General features: G+C 35.3%; 1 protein-coding gene across 1 annotated transcript in view; it reads right to left on the bottom strand.

The window, feature by feature from the left end:
• The window catches only part of LOC149085335 (uncharacterized), a 111,873-nt gene that overhangs the window by 85,885 nt on the left and 11,016 nt on the right, over positions 1-14,972 (bottom strand). The window contains exons 3-4 of the mRNA XM_089233297.1: positions 11,189-11,253; positions 1,622-1,709 (exon numbers count right to left, since the gene is read on the bottom strand). Coding sequence (XP_089089423.1) covers positions 1,622-1,709; positions 11,189-11,253 — 153 coding nt within the window. The remainder of the gene's footprint in view (positions 1-1,621; positions 1,710-11,188; positions 11,254-14,972) is intronic.

Below are 14,972 nucleotides of genomic sequence, written 5' to 3'. Positions count from 1 at the left end.
ATGTTCATAGGGCCAAAATATATACAAATTCACTCATAATCTCAAAACCAAGGCCACTGATAAGAGATCCATCCTGTAACATTACACTAGGAAGACAGAAATGGTAGCGCTTCTTGAACACAAAAAATGCATTTCTCAGAAACAAACCTTACATTAGGAATCCAACACTTACACAGCACATTGCGACATGCCCCAGTTCATTAGAAGTTCCTCAGAAGAATGCTTATCAGGGACACGTGCAGTTTAGTAGTGGTAGTAGCCCAAGTAGGAAACTTACAATTTTTTTAAAGGTATAAAATAATCTTTTTCTTTTTCTTGCTTCTCAAGTGACTTAAAAATACCCTCTTTCCTCGTTTTGGTAGATATGCTAGTATAAATACGAATCTAAGTGTCCTCTGATGGCTTTTTTTCCCTATCATTATGTAACATTGTATCATACTTAAGCTCCAGCTTCGTAATAATACACAGTGAAGTCGATAAAATCATAGGTGCTTAGTAAAACCTGGGTAGATTGTTTCTCAGTAAAAGTATGTCTCTCGACGAAGAAATTTTTTTTTTTAAATTATTCACTGGTACTATTGAGAATCAAGTTGATATTTTATTTTTAAAAACACATACAATCAAAACACTGGTATAAGCAAGGAAGAAACTGTTTTGGTAATAACCCCTATTCAGCTGAGATTAGGGTTTTTGCATTTATACACAAGTAAAAAATTAAGTCCCCAACCCCAAAAAAAAATAAGATAAACCTTTTCCTCTTGCAAAAATCCTGCATACTTTAATGCAACGGTTCTCAACTGGTGCTCCGCGGAACCCTTACACAAATACAACACCACAACAGGCAAAATGCCCAGCGAGGTGGCTGAGAAAAAGATGCCCATAACAAATATGGATGTCATATGTTTAAAAAAAAAAGCAACCCAATTAAAAATGTAATTAGAAACATTATAAACGATATATACACATGATAGAATATTATACAATGCTTAATAATAAAATACATAATAATAAAATCAATGTAGGATGGTGGAGGATACCCTCCATTAGACAAAATAATCATAGCATCACAAAAAAAAAATCCCTAAGAAATTTTTTTTATTAAAAAAAAATTTTTTTTAATAGCACTATTCCAGTATTCTACAAGATTGACTCGAGCTAAAGCAAAATGACAGAAATGACTGTAAATGACTATGAAAACAATTTTTGGCCAAAATAGGGTATTAGCAACCAGAGATAATTCTTTTCTGCTCTCCTCACAATATATATATTACATTCTTTTTTGGGAGTCTTCCACAGTCCAGTCTGTCAACTTTTTTTCTTCAATTATATTATTCTTTTGTTTAATGTTGAAAGCAAATCGTTTGAAAAATTTTCCTTCGAGTGAGCACACTGAAAATTTTGAGATTCCATACCAAGATAACACATAGATGGTTTCAATGTACAATCAACGAAAACATTTGGCAGTCCCCAGATTGCTTTGCACTCTATAGAATAAAATTGACCATCATTCTATTTCATGTTTTATTGGTTTGTGTAATTTATTGGAATTTTTAATATTTAAATTTTAAACCAGAAACTTGTTTTAAATTGAAAAACCTTATACATAGATATTATTACTTACTTAGACTGAAAGAATATGGCTCTTCAGAATTCAATTCATCATATACCTCAGATGCCTCCAAGATAATTGCCCCCACTGGTTCAGAACACTGAAAAATTAGTTAAAAATGAGGATCATGTAATTGGTAAAATTTTTACATATTTGTAGGATTGTTGATTTGTTTTTTGTTTTTTTTTTTGTTTCCCAAAAATAAAATATTTGGATTTGTTCCTTTCTTTGAAGTGACAATTTAATTGTGTGTATATTAAAAAAACACAAATAAAGTAAAATAAAAAAGTCAAATAATACACTAAAAATATGTGTTTGCATGCTAACTACTTATTCACATACATTTATATACCATGTATGATGGCAAGAAAGGTCTAAGCCAGTAGTTCTCAAATTGTGCATTGTGGCTCCTAGAGGCATCACAGTAAACTGTCAATATTGATATGTGTAGCTTTGGTGCTTTGAATACTATTGTTCTCTTTCTTTGTTAGACTACTACGATTATCATTGATATCATCACCAAGTTTTCATGGATATCCACAAATGCACTGAAAACAGCAAATCCTTACACACAATATTCATTCTTTTTCACGCATGCTTTCATCAATAATTTGGTTTACAGATATCAGGAACAAATTAAGTAAAACTAAAAGGTCCACTATGTATATATGTAATTTGATGTTTGTTTTCCATTGTGGTAATGGAAGTTAATTTAATTTTTTTTTATGAGTGTGACGATTGGCTTTTCTTTCTTTCAAATAGAGCACAACTCAGGTCTATCGGCATCTATGAGCCGATACCTAGTGAGTTGTGCTGGAAGTGTAAGTGCGTGTACCTAACAGTCTGAATGCGTATCTAGTATTATGTCTGATTTTGCAGTGTTCCATCTATATTTCAGAAGTGAAGTATGATGATTGAATTGCATTTGCACTGTTTGCAAGTCTGTTGCTCTCTGTGGCAAAACTTTTTAAAGTGGAGATTGGCTTGCATTTGTGCCTTGAAGTTGGGAACCACAGAAAACCAACTTCAGCTGACCACCACTGTAGTGACAGTGGGGTTTGAATACGGGACCTCGCAATGCGAGTCCATCACTATGACCACTCGAATACCACAGCAGTAAACATGTGACAATTGGCTGCATATCCTACTTTAGTTTCAATGAAATATGGTCAATGCTGTGTGTCCATGATTTGCGAGAATAATAATTTGTGAAGGATAAACCACCCAGAAGAGGCCTCTCTCTCTCCCACAAGGTTCCAGGAAGAGACCACCCAGACTCTTTAGTTTTAGTTCCTCTTTTTTCCTTTCTTTACTCTGTTTTGTACTGGAGCATGTGCTTTTTATTGTAAACAAGGATGGTCATGCAGAATTCTCCTCCTTGCATAGATCCAACAATTGTGTTAATTGTTATAAGATTTAACAACTCATTAAGAATCTTTGTATAGAACCTCTAAGAAATTAGGAACCCTGGTGGAAAACTTATTTATCCCATATTAATATTGTGATACTTTATTACACTTCAAATGAAATATAAAACTTGCATAGAGTACCCACAAGAAATGCAAATAAAAACAAACCTATACTAGTAAGATTTGCAAGTGAATACCAAAAAAAACTGTGGATACAAAAGGCGAAGTCTAAAGAATTGACAGCTGATACAATAAACTCCAACTTCGCATCCAATAGAATATATATAAATGAAAATCTTTCACAGGAGAGCAAATGCTAGTTTTTCCCTGCTAGAGAGTTAAGAAAGAGCAACAACTTCAAATATGCTTGAACAAAACGATTAACTAAAATATTTTGTTAATTGCTCTTTTGTAATCATCCTTTACTACTCACTGTTCCATTCTTACTTATTAAACTTAAAACGTATTATATCACTACAGAAGAAAATTATAAGGCTAATTTTTAATGACTATTATACTCCTTCCATCACTCTTCAAAAGTATAGAAATCCTACCACTTAGATACTTATATTTTTATAAATCTCTGTTGCTTCTCTTTAAACGTCAATCCTCCCTACCACATTAATATCCACTTGATCTTCTGCTAGGCATAACGCCACATATTCTTTGCTAATTATTCACAAAAACATTAAAAAAATTCATTTCCCTTACCTAATACCTAAGTTTTATAACTCTCTTCCCATTGAAATTAAGAATGCTTCCTCTCTTTACACCTACAGAAAGTACCTCAAAAGATATCTATTGTCTATTGATGATATCTCTGTGCACTTTTAATTTTTTTTAAAGAATTTGTCCCCCACACTAATTAAAGTTATTGATTTTTTCCTATTATATTTATCTTCAACATCTTAAATATTTTGCCTTTCTGACAGTAGCTCAATTATTCAAATCATACTTATCTCTAATTTTTATATTTAAAATGCACCCACCACCCATTGCTACTAATTTTGTTTTTCCTCCCTTCACCCATCTGTTACTTGATATTTAACTATCGATTCCCCTCTCCCATTTATATTTGTGTTTATATACAAGAGTATATATATAGGTATTTGTCCATCTTCACACATTGTACATTTTTTTTATCAATAACCCATCATCCAGTATGTGACAGTCATGTTCACCTTGGATGAAAAGTTGTCTCTGTGTATGTATGCTTTTTTTGCTAAATAAAAAAAAGATGAAAATTTTTCTTCCAGAGACTTGATGACTCTAGAATTATAAGAATAAGGGATGAGCAAGATCTCACAAATTTGAGTGCTAATGAAAAATGATATAACAGACTTGTACCAACAACCTACTCTGGAGGAAATATGTGATGTAAATAATTTTTTAAGTATTCTTTAAAAAGCAACAAGAACATTAAACTTTGTATATTCAAGATAAGCATATTAAAGTCCAATTTTGATAATTTTCCGGTATTCTTGAAGTCGTTATCTCAACGTATAGATAGTATATGCCTGACAGAAATATAGTTAAAGGAAGATGAATTATTTAATTATGACATTGTTAACTATGATCATATGAATGATTACCAAACATATTTTAACTGTAGGACATATAACAAATCAGAAGGGGTCATTATGTGTATTTCAGTAAACCAATCAAAAGTCCTTGCAATTTTATAACTGCTGAAAGCTTATGTATTAACCTACCGGATTGTGATATAGATATCTTATTACAATACAGATCTCACACATACACTATTTCACTGTTCAATGAAGAGTTGGAGCCCTTTATCACGAAAACAAAAAAAAAGCATTTTAATCACTGGGGATTTGAACATTAATATATTAGAGAATAATAATGACATATCAAATTATCTTGACATAATGGCTGTAAATGGCTTCATTGCTTTACAGGAGTCAGTAATCAGAGAACTAAATGAAGGTACATGCATTGATCATGTTTTCTATAGATCAAATAAAAACATATTAAAACAATTCTCTGTGCTTAAAACGCACATTACTGATCACTAGAGAACGGATTATATGCAAATGCAATTGCATATTTTAGCATTTTTTGTTGTTAAAGCATATAAATGCATATTTTCATATACTTATTCAATTTTTTTCAGCCATTTTCTTTGAATTTTTCTAAGTTTGTTGCCTTTTTCTCCTAATTTATATATATCTTTTTTTGAACTTGCAAAGAACACTGATCATTAGAGAATGGTATATGTTGTACTGCAACAAAGAGAGGATAAGAAAAAAAGTGGAAAAGAAAATTATCATTTTAACAATTTATATTTTTTAGCTTTTGGGGGTGTCGGTCTCTCTTGTTCTGCAAAAAGCAATCCATGACTTGTCAAACGTTCAAAGTGAACGGTGACCATACGTTCCAAAACTGTTGTTTTGACTTCAGGGGGTGATTTAAGTACATTTCATAGAAGAATATATAAATGAATTCTTTTTTTCTTTTTTCACTCAGAGGAAGGAGAAACGCTGACTGGACCAATACCTCACATATAAAAATACCTACACAAGGAGATAAGTATCTATACAAGGCATTGACTGGACCCAAGAAAGATATGCCCAGGCTCTGTATCTGGAAGCACTTTGCCCCCCCCCCCCGGGAACTCGGGCATCTCTGGCAAACCTGAAAAAAAAGCTGACAATTATCAAATACATGTTAGGTGGCAGAGGACAATAGACCAATAGACGTAGGATAATTGTTCAAACTTTCATGAAGGAACATATTTCAGCTCACCATAAAGAAGCGGGTTTCTTTCTTATTTTTGTATCTTTTGATGTTTTTCATTGATCTTTATATATTTTTAACAGTACAGATAAAAAAAAAATATGGCAACATTTTGCTGGTGGCAGACTATATCACCCCTCCCACCATTTCTTAACTATTAAGCACTAGGTTCTTCATTGACTTATTTTTAGCAGGATCTTAAATGTGAGAGGTAAACATATTCGTCCACTTCTATTTTTCTTTAGTCTACTGGCTTGAGAAGTCAAGGTTGTTTTCTTTTTCTTCAGAAATTTCTCCGATTTTTTTCTCATTCGTGACCGCACTTGGAAATGCTTAAAATGAAAGGATGCAGAAGCGATTTGTCAAGAAAATGGATTTCCGAAAACCTTAAAGATTTGAAAGATGGGAAAATAATATATTGCAGGGTATGTGAAAAAATATTGCTTGCAAAAAAATTCCAAGTTGACCAGCAAGTGAAAACGAGTGTACATACTTCTAGGGAAGGAAAGAGTGAACAACATTCTATGCAGGCACTGGTTGACCACAGTTTCAACTTCGCAGTGTGAAGGAAAAAACAAATTTTCAATGAATTTATGCAATGCTCTGTTAGGAAGCAACCTTCCTTTCTACAAACTAAACAATATAAATTTTAGAAATTTTCTAAAAAAAGTACTGTAAAAATCAGAATGTTCTGGACAAATCAACCGTTTCGAAAAATTATTTGGAGATTGTGTATGATCAAGTGGTTCAGAAAATTCGTAGTGATTTGGAAAACAACTATATTTGGATAAGAGTAGATGAAACCACTGATGCTTGTGGTCACTATGTGGCACATTTGATATGCGGAAAAATGGATTTTAAAGGGCCATCTTGACCACATTTACTTGCATGCAAGGCTCTTGAAAAAGTGGATCATTCTGGAATTGCCAGATTTATAAATGATTCTTTGCGCATTTTATGGCCGAAAAGTGATTCCTCCTGTGAAAAGGTTCTTGCTTTTATCAGTGATGCTGCCCCGTACATGGTGAAAGCTGGAAAAGCATGTGTTTTACCCTAAACTTGTACAGGTGACTTGCTTAGCTCATGGGTTGCATCGCATTGCAGAAAAAGAGCTGAATGTGTCTGTGAACAAAGTCATTTCATCCGTGAGAAAAACTATTTGTGAAAGCCCCATTGTGCTATCAAAAAAGTACAAAGAAACATGTCCAAACATCCCCCTGCCACCCGAGCCTGTTTTGACTAGAGGGGAACGTGGGTGGAAGCAGCATTATTTTATTCTGAAAATTTTGATGTGAAAAGTGTGGTTGACTCTTTCAATAATGATTCATCCGCCATAATTGCCATGGAAGCGGTTTTTTCCAGCGAAACGCAGAGAAGAGATTTGAGTCTAATTAGAAAACATTTGTTTAGGTTGCCGAGCAGTATAACCAAATTAGAAACCTGGGGTGTTTCACTAAATAAAGCCATACAGGTTGTAAGGGAAGCTCAAAAATGTGTTTTAGACATTTCGGATTCTATGGGAGAGTCCATAAAAGAAAAATTAGAGATGGTGTCTGAGAAAAATTGTTGTTTTCGGACATTACAGACAATTAACAGTTATTTGAATGGGGAAGATGTCCAATTACCATCTGGTAATTAATTACCATGCATTTACCATCAATTTCAATTCACGAATTGAAAGCCAATTTATAAATATTGCCCTGTAACTCCGTGGACGTAGAAAGGACATTTTCTACGTATAAGATTCTACTGCAGGATAAGAGACAGAGCATGATTATGCAGAACATTGAAAAGCATATCGTTATACACTATCTACCAATAAGTATTTGGACACCTATGCAAATGACGATATCTGCGGTCCTGAGATACGTCACGCCCTCCGCCGGTATATATAGTGTAGGAAACAATATCGCATTAGTCGCATGCAAGATGCCGCGCAGTTCAGAGCTCTCTGATTTCAAGAAAGGTATAATTATCGGGCATCACAAAAATGACCGATCCTTAAGGGACATATCTAGCAAGCTGAAGTACCCAAAATCGACAGTGGCCTATGTGATTAAGAAGTGGAAGGTGAGCTGTGATTGTCGGAATTTGCCCCGAGTCGGCAGACCAACGAAACTGGGAGATAGAGACCGACGGGTGCTGTCCAGAGAAATTCGGAAGAACCGCAACCAACCGATGGCCCTCACCCGCGAAGAGTTTCAACAGGCATCCGGGAGTATTGTTTCAATGAATACCATCCGTAAGGAAGCACATCTGATTGGTTTTCATGGTCGTGCTGCTGCCAATAAGCCTTTGATCACAAAGTCCAACCGTATTGCTCGGTTAATGTGGTGCAAAGCACATCGAAATTGGACCGTAGATCAGTGGAAACGGGTTCTTTGGAGCGACGAATCAAGGTTCACCCTCTACTGTTCGGATGGCAGGGTCTGGGTCTGCCTGGAGAACATCTCCTGCCAGAATGCATTGCGCCAACAGTCAAGTTCGGCGGAGGTGGAATTATGGTCTGGGGGTGTTTCTCCTGGTATGGACTGGGACCCTAGGTCCCCATTCATGGTAAGCTCAACGCCGATGCCTACTGCACTATTTTGGATGACAATGTGCTTCCTACGTTGTGGCAGTTTTACGGGGTGGACCCCTGTTACTTCCAGGACGACAATGCCAGCTGTCATGCTGCGAGGTTAACCAAGGCTTGGTATGGTGCCAATGGGGTTCATCGAATGGACTGGCCTGCCCAGAGCCCAGACCTGAACCCTATCGAGAACCTCTGGGACGAGTTGGATCGCCGAATTAAGGGGTGCCCTACCCGTCCAAAATCGGTGAAGGAACTGACATGTCTTCTCCACGCCGAGTGGAAGAAAATACCACTAGCCGTCACACAAGGACTTGTGGAAAGTATGCCCCGGAGGGTTCACGCTGTAATTGCCTCTCGTGGAGGCTCTACCAACTATTGATTTTGAATAAAGTTAGTTTTTCTTTTCTATCATAGGTGTCCAAATACTTATTGGTAGATAGTGTATATTGCAACAGGAATTATGCTACTTGACGAAGTAAGTTAATATTTTTGTGTAAGAATACTTTTGATTATTTCTCAATGACATGCAGTGTATTATATGGTGGGTCTTCTGAAAACTAATTTCTTTTTGCGGAATTAGTATATTTTTATTTTTTATTTTTAAATGTTTTAGATTTTTTATTGCATGGTCATTATTTTAAATTGTAGGTAAAATCAATGCAGCCAATTTCAGTGCATATTTTTCCCACTTTCAATATCCTATTTCGGTTTTTTAATGCATATTTCAATGTTTTTTAAGGCATATTGAATATTTTTACTGCATATTTTGCCCTTTTTTTTAGTGTATATAATCCGGGCTCTACTGATCACTATCCAATACGTGGTTACATTGATATTCAAGATCAAAAGAGTATTAAAAATAATTTAGAATACCTCAAAACAAAACTTATACATCTGAAATGTATCCTTTGAAAATGTTTTTTTTTTCTGAAAATGAAGCCAAACAAAAATATAAACGGTTTTCAGATATTATCTGGGTCAGATATTCGCCTAACCAAAGGATGTTTAAAGGTGTCGTGAGTTCGATACTCGGTTCGTCCTTGTCAGAAAAATTTCCTGACACAGGGGTACAACAAAAATTGCTGCATGACAGCAGAAAACATTGCTACCGCAGGGAGTCCCCCATTGAGGGGTTAGCACGCCAACCTCTCTATGAGTATAAAAAACAAGCCTGCGTTCGGGATTGGCAATAAAGTGTAGGTCCCGATATTAATTAGCTCTCGTGTATAGAAAATGACTATGGTGCGACAAAAATGATCAAATGATCAGATATTATCTGACTAAATTCTAACCTCTGGACTAAAACACAACAATGTAAATATAATTTTAAAAAAATGAGTGGATTACTAAAGAACTCATACTGAAGATAAATATTAAACCCAAAATCTCGTTTTTTTTTTTTTTAATTTTAAAAAATTAAAAAAAAACTAAATTTTCGAAATTTCTGTACAACATTCTTACAGTTTTGCTAATAAACGTACCGTTTACCGCATAATTCTATTGATCTTTGTTGTAGAGATATTTAATTTTAAAATAAGGGCTTATTCGCTGATCACCCTGTATTTTCATGATGCTTTCATGTATGCAAAAAGCATACAAAAGTGTGAAAATATATTTTAGGACTGTTTTCATAGAATACAATATAAATAATGACATCAAATAAAAATATTGGAATAATTCTAATTGCAACTAAAACACATCAAAGATATTTTTCTACGATGTTCATGGCACAAAAATATATATATCTCTGAGAATATACATATTTGTGTATGTATATATGAATAGCATTGTGAAACGAAAAGGTACATTTATTACACACTCATTATCTGTATAAGAAATATATCGTAATTCAACAATTTCAGATCTGATAACTCAAGTTTTTACAGTGCATAACTTTTTTAAATATTCATATCTTATCACATAACATTTATTAGCATAGCACACGGTTTTTGGTAAATGATGGCAAAATATAATTTAATCCCCATAGGGCTGCCTGGAAGGACGTTGTGTCCCTTGGAGTCCAATATGATTATTATGTGTTCATGTCTTGTCCTTTCTATGTGGTTTGTTTTGTATTTTGTGTTTGTTTTTTTGTTTTTGCAAATAAAAAAAACGATTCTGCTTTTCACATATTTCACCCCTAAAATAACAAAATTTGCTCATGTGGGCATTTAGAGGCCATGGAGGCATTTTTTAGACCATGAGGGGTTTTATTCAGGAGTATAGCTAAACTCCTCAACCTTTCGTTAATACCCTCATCAACACCCTGTCTCATAGTTATGCAACATTGCTCTTTTTGAGGAATGGTTTGCTGTATCAAAAAAAATTTCCGTCAAGGAATTAAATTTTTATTCGTTTCATTATATGCACAAAAAAGAGCTTTTAGTTTGCTTAAGTAAAAATTTATCAAAATTTTGTCAATGATTGTGTAAAACCATTTTTTTTCTCTCTGCATAACTTACGACAGTGGTTTGTAAAGTGTGCATCACAGCTCAAAAGGGAGCCACAGACCTTTTTCATGGACCTCAGGCGAGCTGGAGATATTGATGTGTGCATGTTCAGTGCTTTGAAGCAAATCTTTGATTGACTATTCCGGGGAGTCACAGATGAACATGGACCAGGCCAAGAGAGCAATGGGTAACAAACGTTTAAGAATGACTGCCTTATGATGTCCACAGTCAATATTTCATTAATCAAAGTGTTGTTTTGGAAACAATTTTCATGAAAAAACTATATTATCCTAATTGTTTTTAGCACTGTAGTTTTAACAAATTTTCTTTCAACAAACTTCAAATATATAAAAATTAAGAGAGAAAACGCATTCAAGAAAGAACTTACTGGGTCTTCATTCTTGAAATAAAATAGTATATTTCCACGAAGTCTACACCATCTTTGATTGAATCCTACGCAGAAAAAATTAGTCAACTGTAAGATATAATGTAATAAAAGTTTTAATGTGTGCACATAAATTAAAAAAAAAAATTAATTAATGTAACATTAAAAGTCCTTATCATGGCTATAAAAACCATGAGAATTTCTTCAACTCAATAAAAAAAATTAACTTCGTGAACGTAACTTAAAAAACGTGTTCATATCAAAAATAGTGAATTGGCAAATGATACATAAAGAAGTACAGATAGACCTGCTCATTCTTGACACAGAACAAATAAATTTTTGTTATATATATATACACACACACAGTAGGAACAGTAAATGTAGTATGAAAAAATCAAGAGATATGAACAGAGATTGAAGAAACCGCTAAAATTGCTTTTAAAATGACAAAAGCACTTATGCTGTTCACTTGTTCATTCAAAAAATATATACATATTGAAAAGTTTAGAGAATTTTTTAAGAAAAAACACAAGATGTCAACTGCTCTGGATTGGTTCCGAATATTACCAAACAAATGTTTGTTAGTAGAATAAAAACTGAGTGTAAAATAGGAGTAAAATTTCATCCCGGAAACAGTTCCAGATGCAAAAATGCATTGCTAACTGGGAAAATTTCCTCCACCCCGACTATGGTGTGCTTATTTTCATACTGTGGACAGGCGAAGAAGTGCACTATATACAGGGTGTCCACTGTCCATGAACTCTACTGGCAAAATGAGAGTGGTGGTAGTACATGTCGAGACAAACAGTTCTGGAATGGAACCCAGGGTTGCAATCCATTTATTTGAAATTGCCAAACTATGGCAAACTTACATCACGAGGAGAAAAAGGGAAATTTCTTCCTTTTCATCACAATAAATTAGAAATTCCTAGAAGTAATGTTTATGAGGTGCATATCACAAGCAATTTACACGGGAAAAAAATTAATTTTTTTTCTCTTTTTAACAGCATTATGTGGATGTGTGGGAAAAATATTTTCTCTCTCTCTCAGGAATACTTAAGAATCAGAATCTTTATTTAATTTGGTGGAGCCAATTTTAAAGGCGGAGGTATACAATTTCATTTTTGCACACAAAATAAAATGAAATGAATTAAAAAATTAAAAAATAAAAAATTAGTGGGACAGTATTGCGGGGGAAAAAACAACATACATTTAAGCGAAAACCCACGAATTATTATGCAAAAAATAATAGTAGTAATAATAAACCAAAAAAAATAAAAATAAACCATCACATTTACATGAGACTGGGTTATTCAGGTGTGAGATGTGCTTCCTAAAGACACGAATGGCAGAAGTTGAAGAGAACCCTCCTTGTTCTTTAAAATGGAATCGCCGAAACATCGGGACACCTGCCTTTGAGGGACAAAGGAGGACAGAAGAGAGACATTGGACGATCAGTGGGTCTCGGGAGCTGCCTATGTGCAGACGTGAATGTGAGGCGTGTAGTTTGTAAAATGATGGAGACCATTTGCGTTATTGAGTGATCAAATAAAGATCATGCAAAGTGGCAGATACGTGTGATGTTGATTATGTAAAAAGTTTTATTATTGTGAAAAAAAAAAAGGGAATTGAAGTTCACCCACCAATAAAGGTGAACCCAACAGTGGTCGCAGCGGTGCCTTTCGGAAGAAACTGGTGATGTGTATGTGATGAGCCCGATACATCGGTAGCGAGTGAGAGAAACAAGCATATACATCGAGGCGACGCCGGCAAGAAGAGAACCCAAACAACGAAAAGGAAATGATAGTCTCCTGGTACAAACGATAAGTTCGGTGGCGTGAGTAATTTTTTTTTTCTCTCTCTCTCTCTGCGGTAAATATATGGAGTTCAGACAGTTTTGGTTTGAAGATTTTATTTTTTTGTGTTTGTTGCCAGTGTAACCGCAAATCGTGATCAGTGTGTTTCTTGTATTTTTACTGTCTTTTTGTTTGGTTTTTTTTTTTTTCCTTTGCCTTTCGAAAAAAAAAAGAAGAAAAATGCGTGGGTGAGATCATTCGTTGCATGAAACTTTTTAATTTTTTCAACAAATTCGGTAGATAGTAGGAATCCGATAGTGTTTTTGAATTTTGGTTCATTGAGTGACAGGAAAATGACTTTTCTGATGAAATACCGCAAAGAGGAACTGAAGATACTGGCCATTGAGCTTGGTGAGGCAGTGGCACCTGATATCAAGGTAATGGAATTGAAAGATATCATTTTGGGTAATAAGGCATACGATGAAGAAATAGTTAGAGAACTATTAATTACTATAAGGCGCGAAAGAGTAGAGAAGGAGGAGATTCAGAGAGAGATTTATCAAAGAGAAAGAGAACTCCAATTTCGATTAGAAAGCGAGGAGCGTTTAGCCCTAGAAAAAATGCGTATTGGCATGGAAAATCAAAGTGGCTCAAACGAGTCTGGAAGTAAGGTTAAGACTTTAGATGATTTCGTGAAGGTAGTAAAGATGTTGACAGTCAAAGTCCCGTCTGAACCTGAGGGTTGGAGCTATTTTTTCACCAGTCTTGAGAAAGCTTTTGAGAGTGAAAATGTACCTGAGGCGGCAAGGGCAAAAATTTTGATTTGCATGCTGGGGGAGAGAGCTGCTAATCTATTGACATGTTTGAGCAGTGACAAATATGATTATTATAAGGAGTTGAAATTAATTGTGTTGAGGGAGTATCAGCCCTCCCCGCAGACATGTCTCGAAAACTTCCAAAAAGCGAGTCGGAACGAGGAAGAGACGTTCATGCAGTTTGCCACAAGGCTTATGTCGCAATGAGAACAATATATCAGGATGAGAGGAGCCACGGATTTCGAAAGTGTGAACTCATTGGTTGTAGCCGATAAATTATTCCAGACACTGGACCGGGAGACAGCGTACCACATTGGAATCCGACAAAACGGGGAGTGGTTTAAACCTAGGGACCTTGGGAGAGAATGTGATATTTTCTTCGCATCGAGGGGAAGAGAAATGGCTTCGAGTCCGAGGGAAAAACGACGAGGCAGTTGGAGTGACAGAGTTCATGGGCAGTTTCACGATAGACGGACAGAGAACAAACTCTTCGATGGGAGCAGTAAAGGAGTACAATACAGGGAGAGTTGGAGAAAACCCACTTGTTTTGAATGTAATTCAAAATTTCATTTCAGACGTAACTGTCCCATTCTGGAGAAGCGAAAATTTACTGAATTTGAAGGTGAAAAAAAAGCTAACATAAACCATACCCGAACTTTGGGAGAAGAGACAGACGAACACGACAGGGTGGTGGTGGCAAAAGTCCGATCTTTTGGGGAAACAACTTCGGGAAAGTCTGTTCGAGAACATCTTAGCAAATTAGAAAGAATTCCAATAAGTGTAAACGGGAAACTAGTTTATGCTCTCGTAGATTCTGGTAGCGAGATTACCGTAGTAAGACAGGATGTACTTCCTGAAATCCAAACAGAAGGGAGGCCGACTATTTTTTTAAAAGGTATTTTCAGACCTGCGGTAAAATGCCCACTTTTAAGCATTCCTTTAGGAATGGCGGTTGGGGATAGATCAAACGTGATACACCAGGAGGTATTGTGTGCGATAGCCAAGAATTTGGTGGAAGACGTTTTGTTGCCACCAGACGTAAGAAATATGCTGTGTGTGGAAGAGGGGAATTCGCTCGACACTCGAAAAATAGAAACAGAGGAGATTAACTCCAAGGCAGGGATGATGGAACCCAAGAAAATATCCGAGAATGATAAGAAGGCAAGAGTTACGAGT

The sequence above is a fragment of the Pholcus phalangioides genome, unplaced genomic scaffold (assembly GCF_987345545.1).
Source record: "Pholcus phalangioides strain wild (caught in Gottingen) unplaced genomic scaffold, Ppha-v1.0 ptg000007l_1, whole genome shotgun sequence".
NCBI classification, from domain to species: domain Eukaryota; kingdom Metazoa; phylum Arthropoda; class Arachnida; order Araneae; family Pholcidae; genus Pholcus; species Pholcus phalangioides.
The sequence above is the reverse complement of the archived record's forward strand: the minus strand, read 5'-3'. Positions and strand labels throughout refer to the sequence as shown.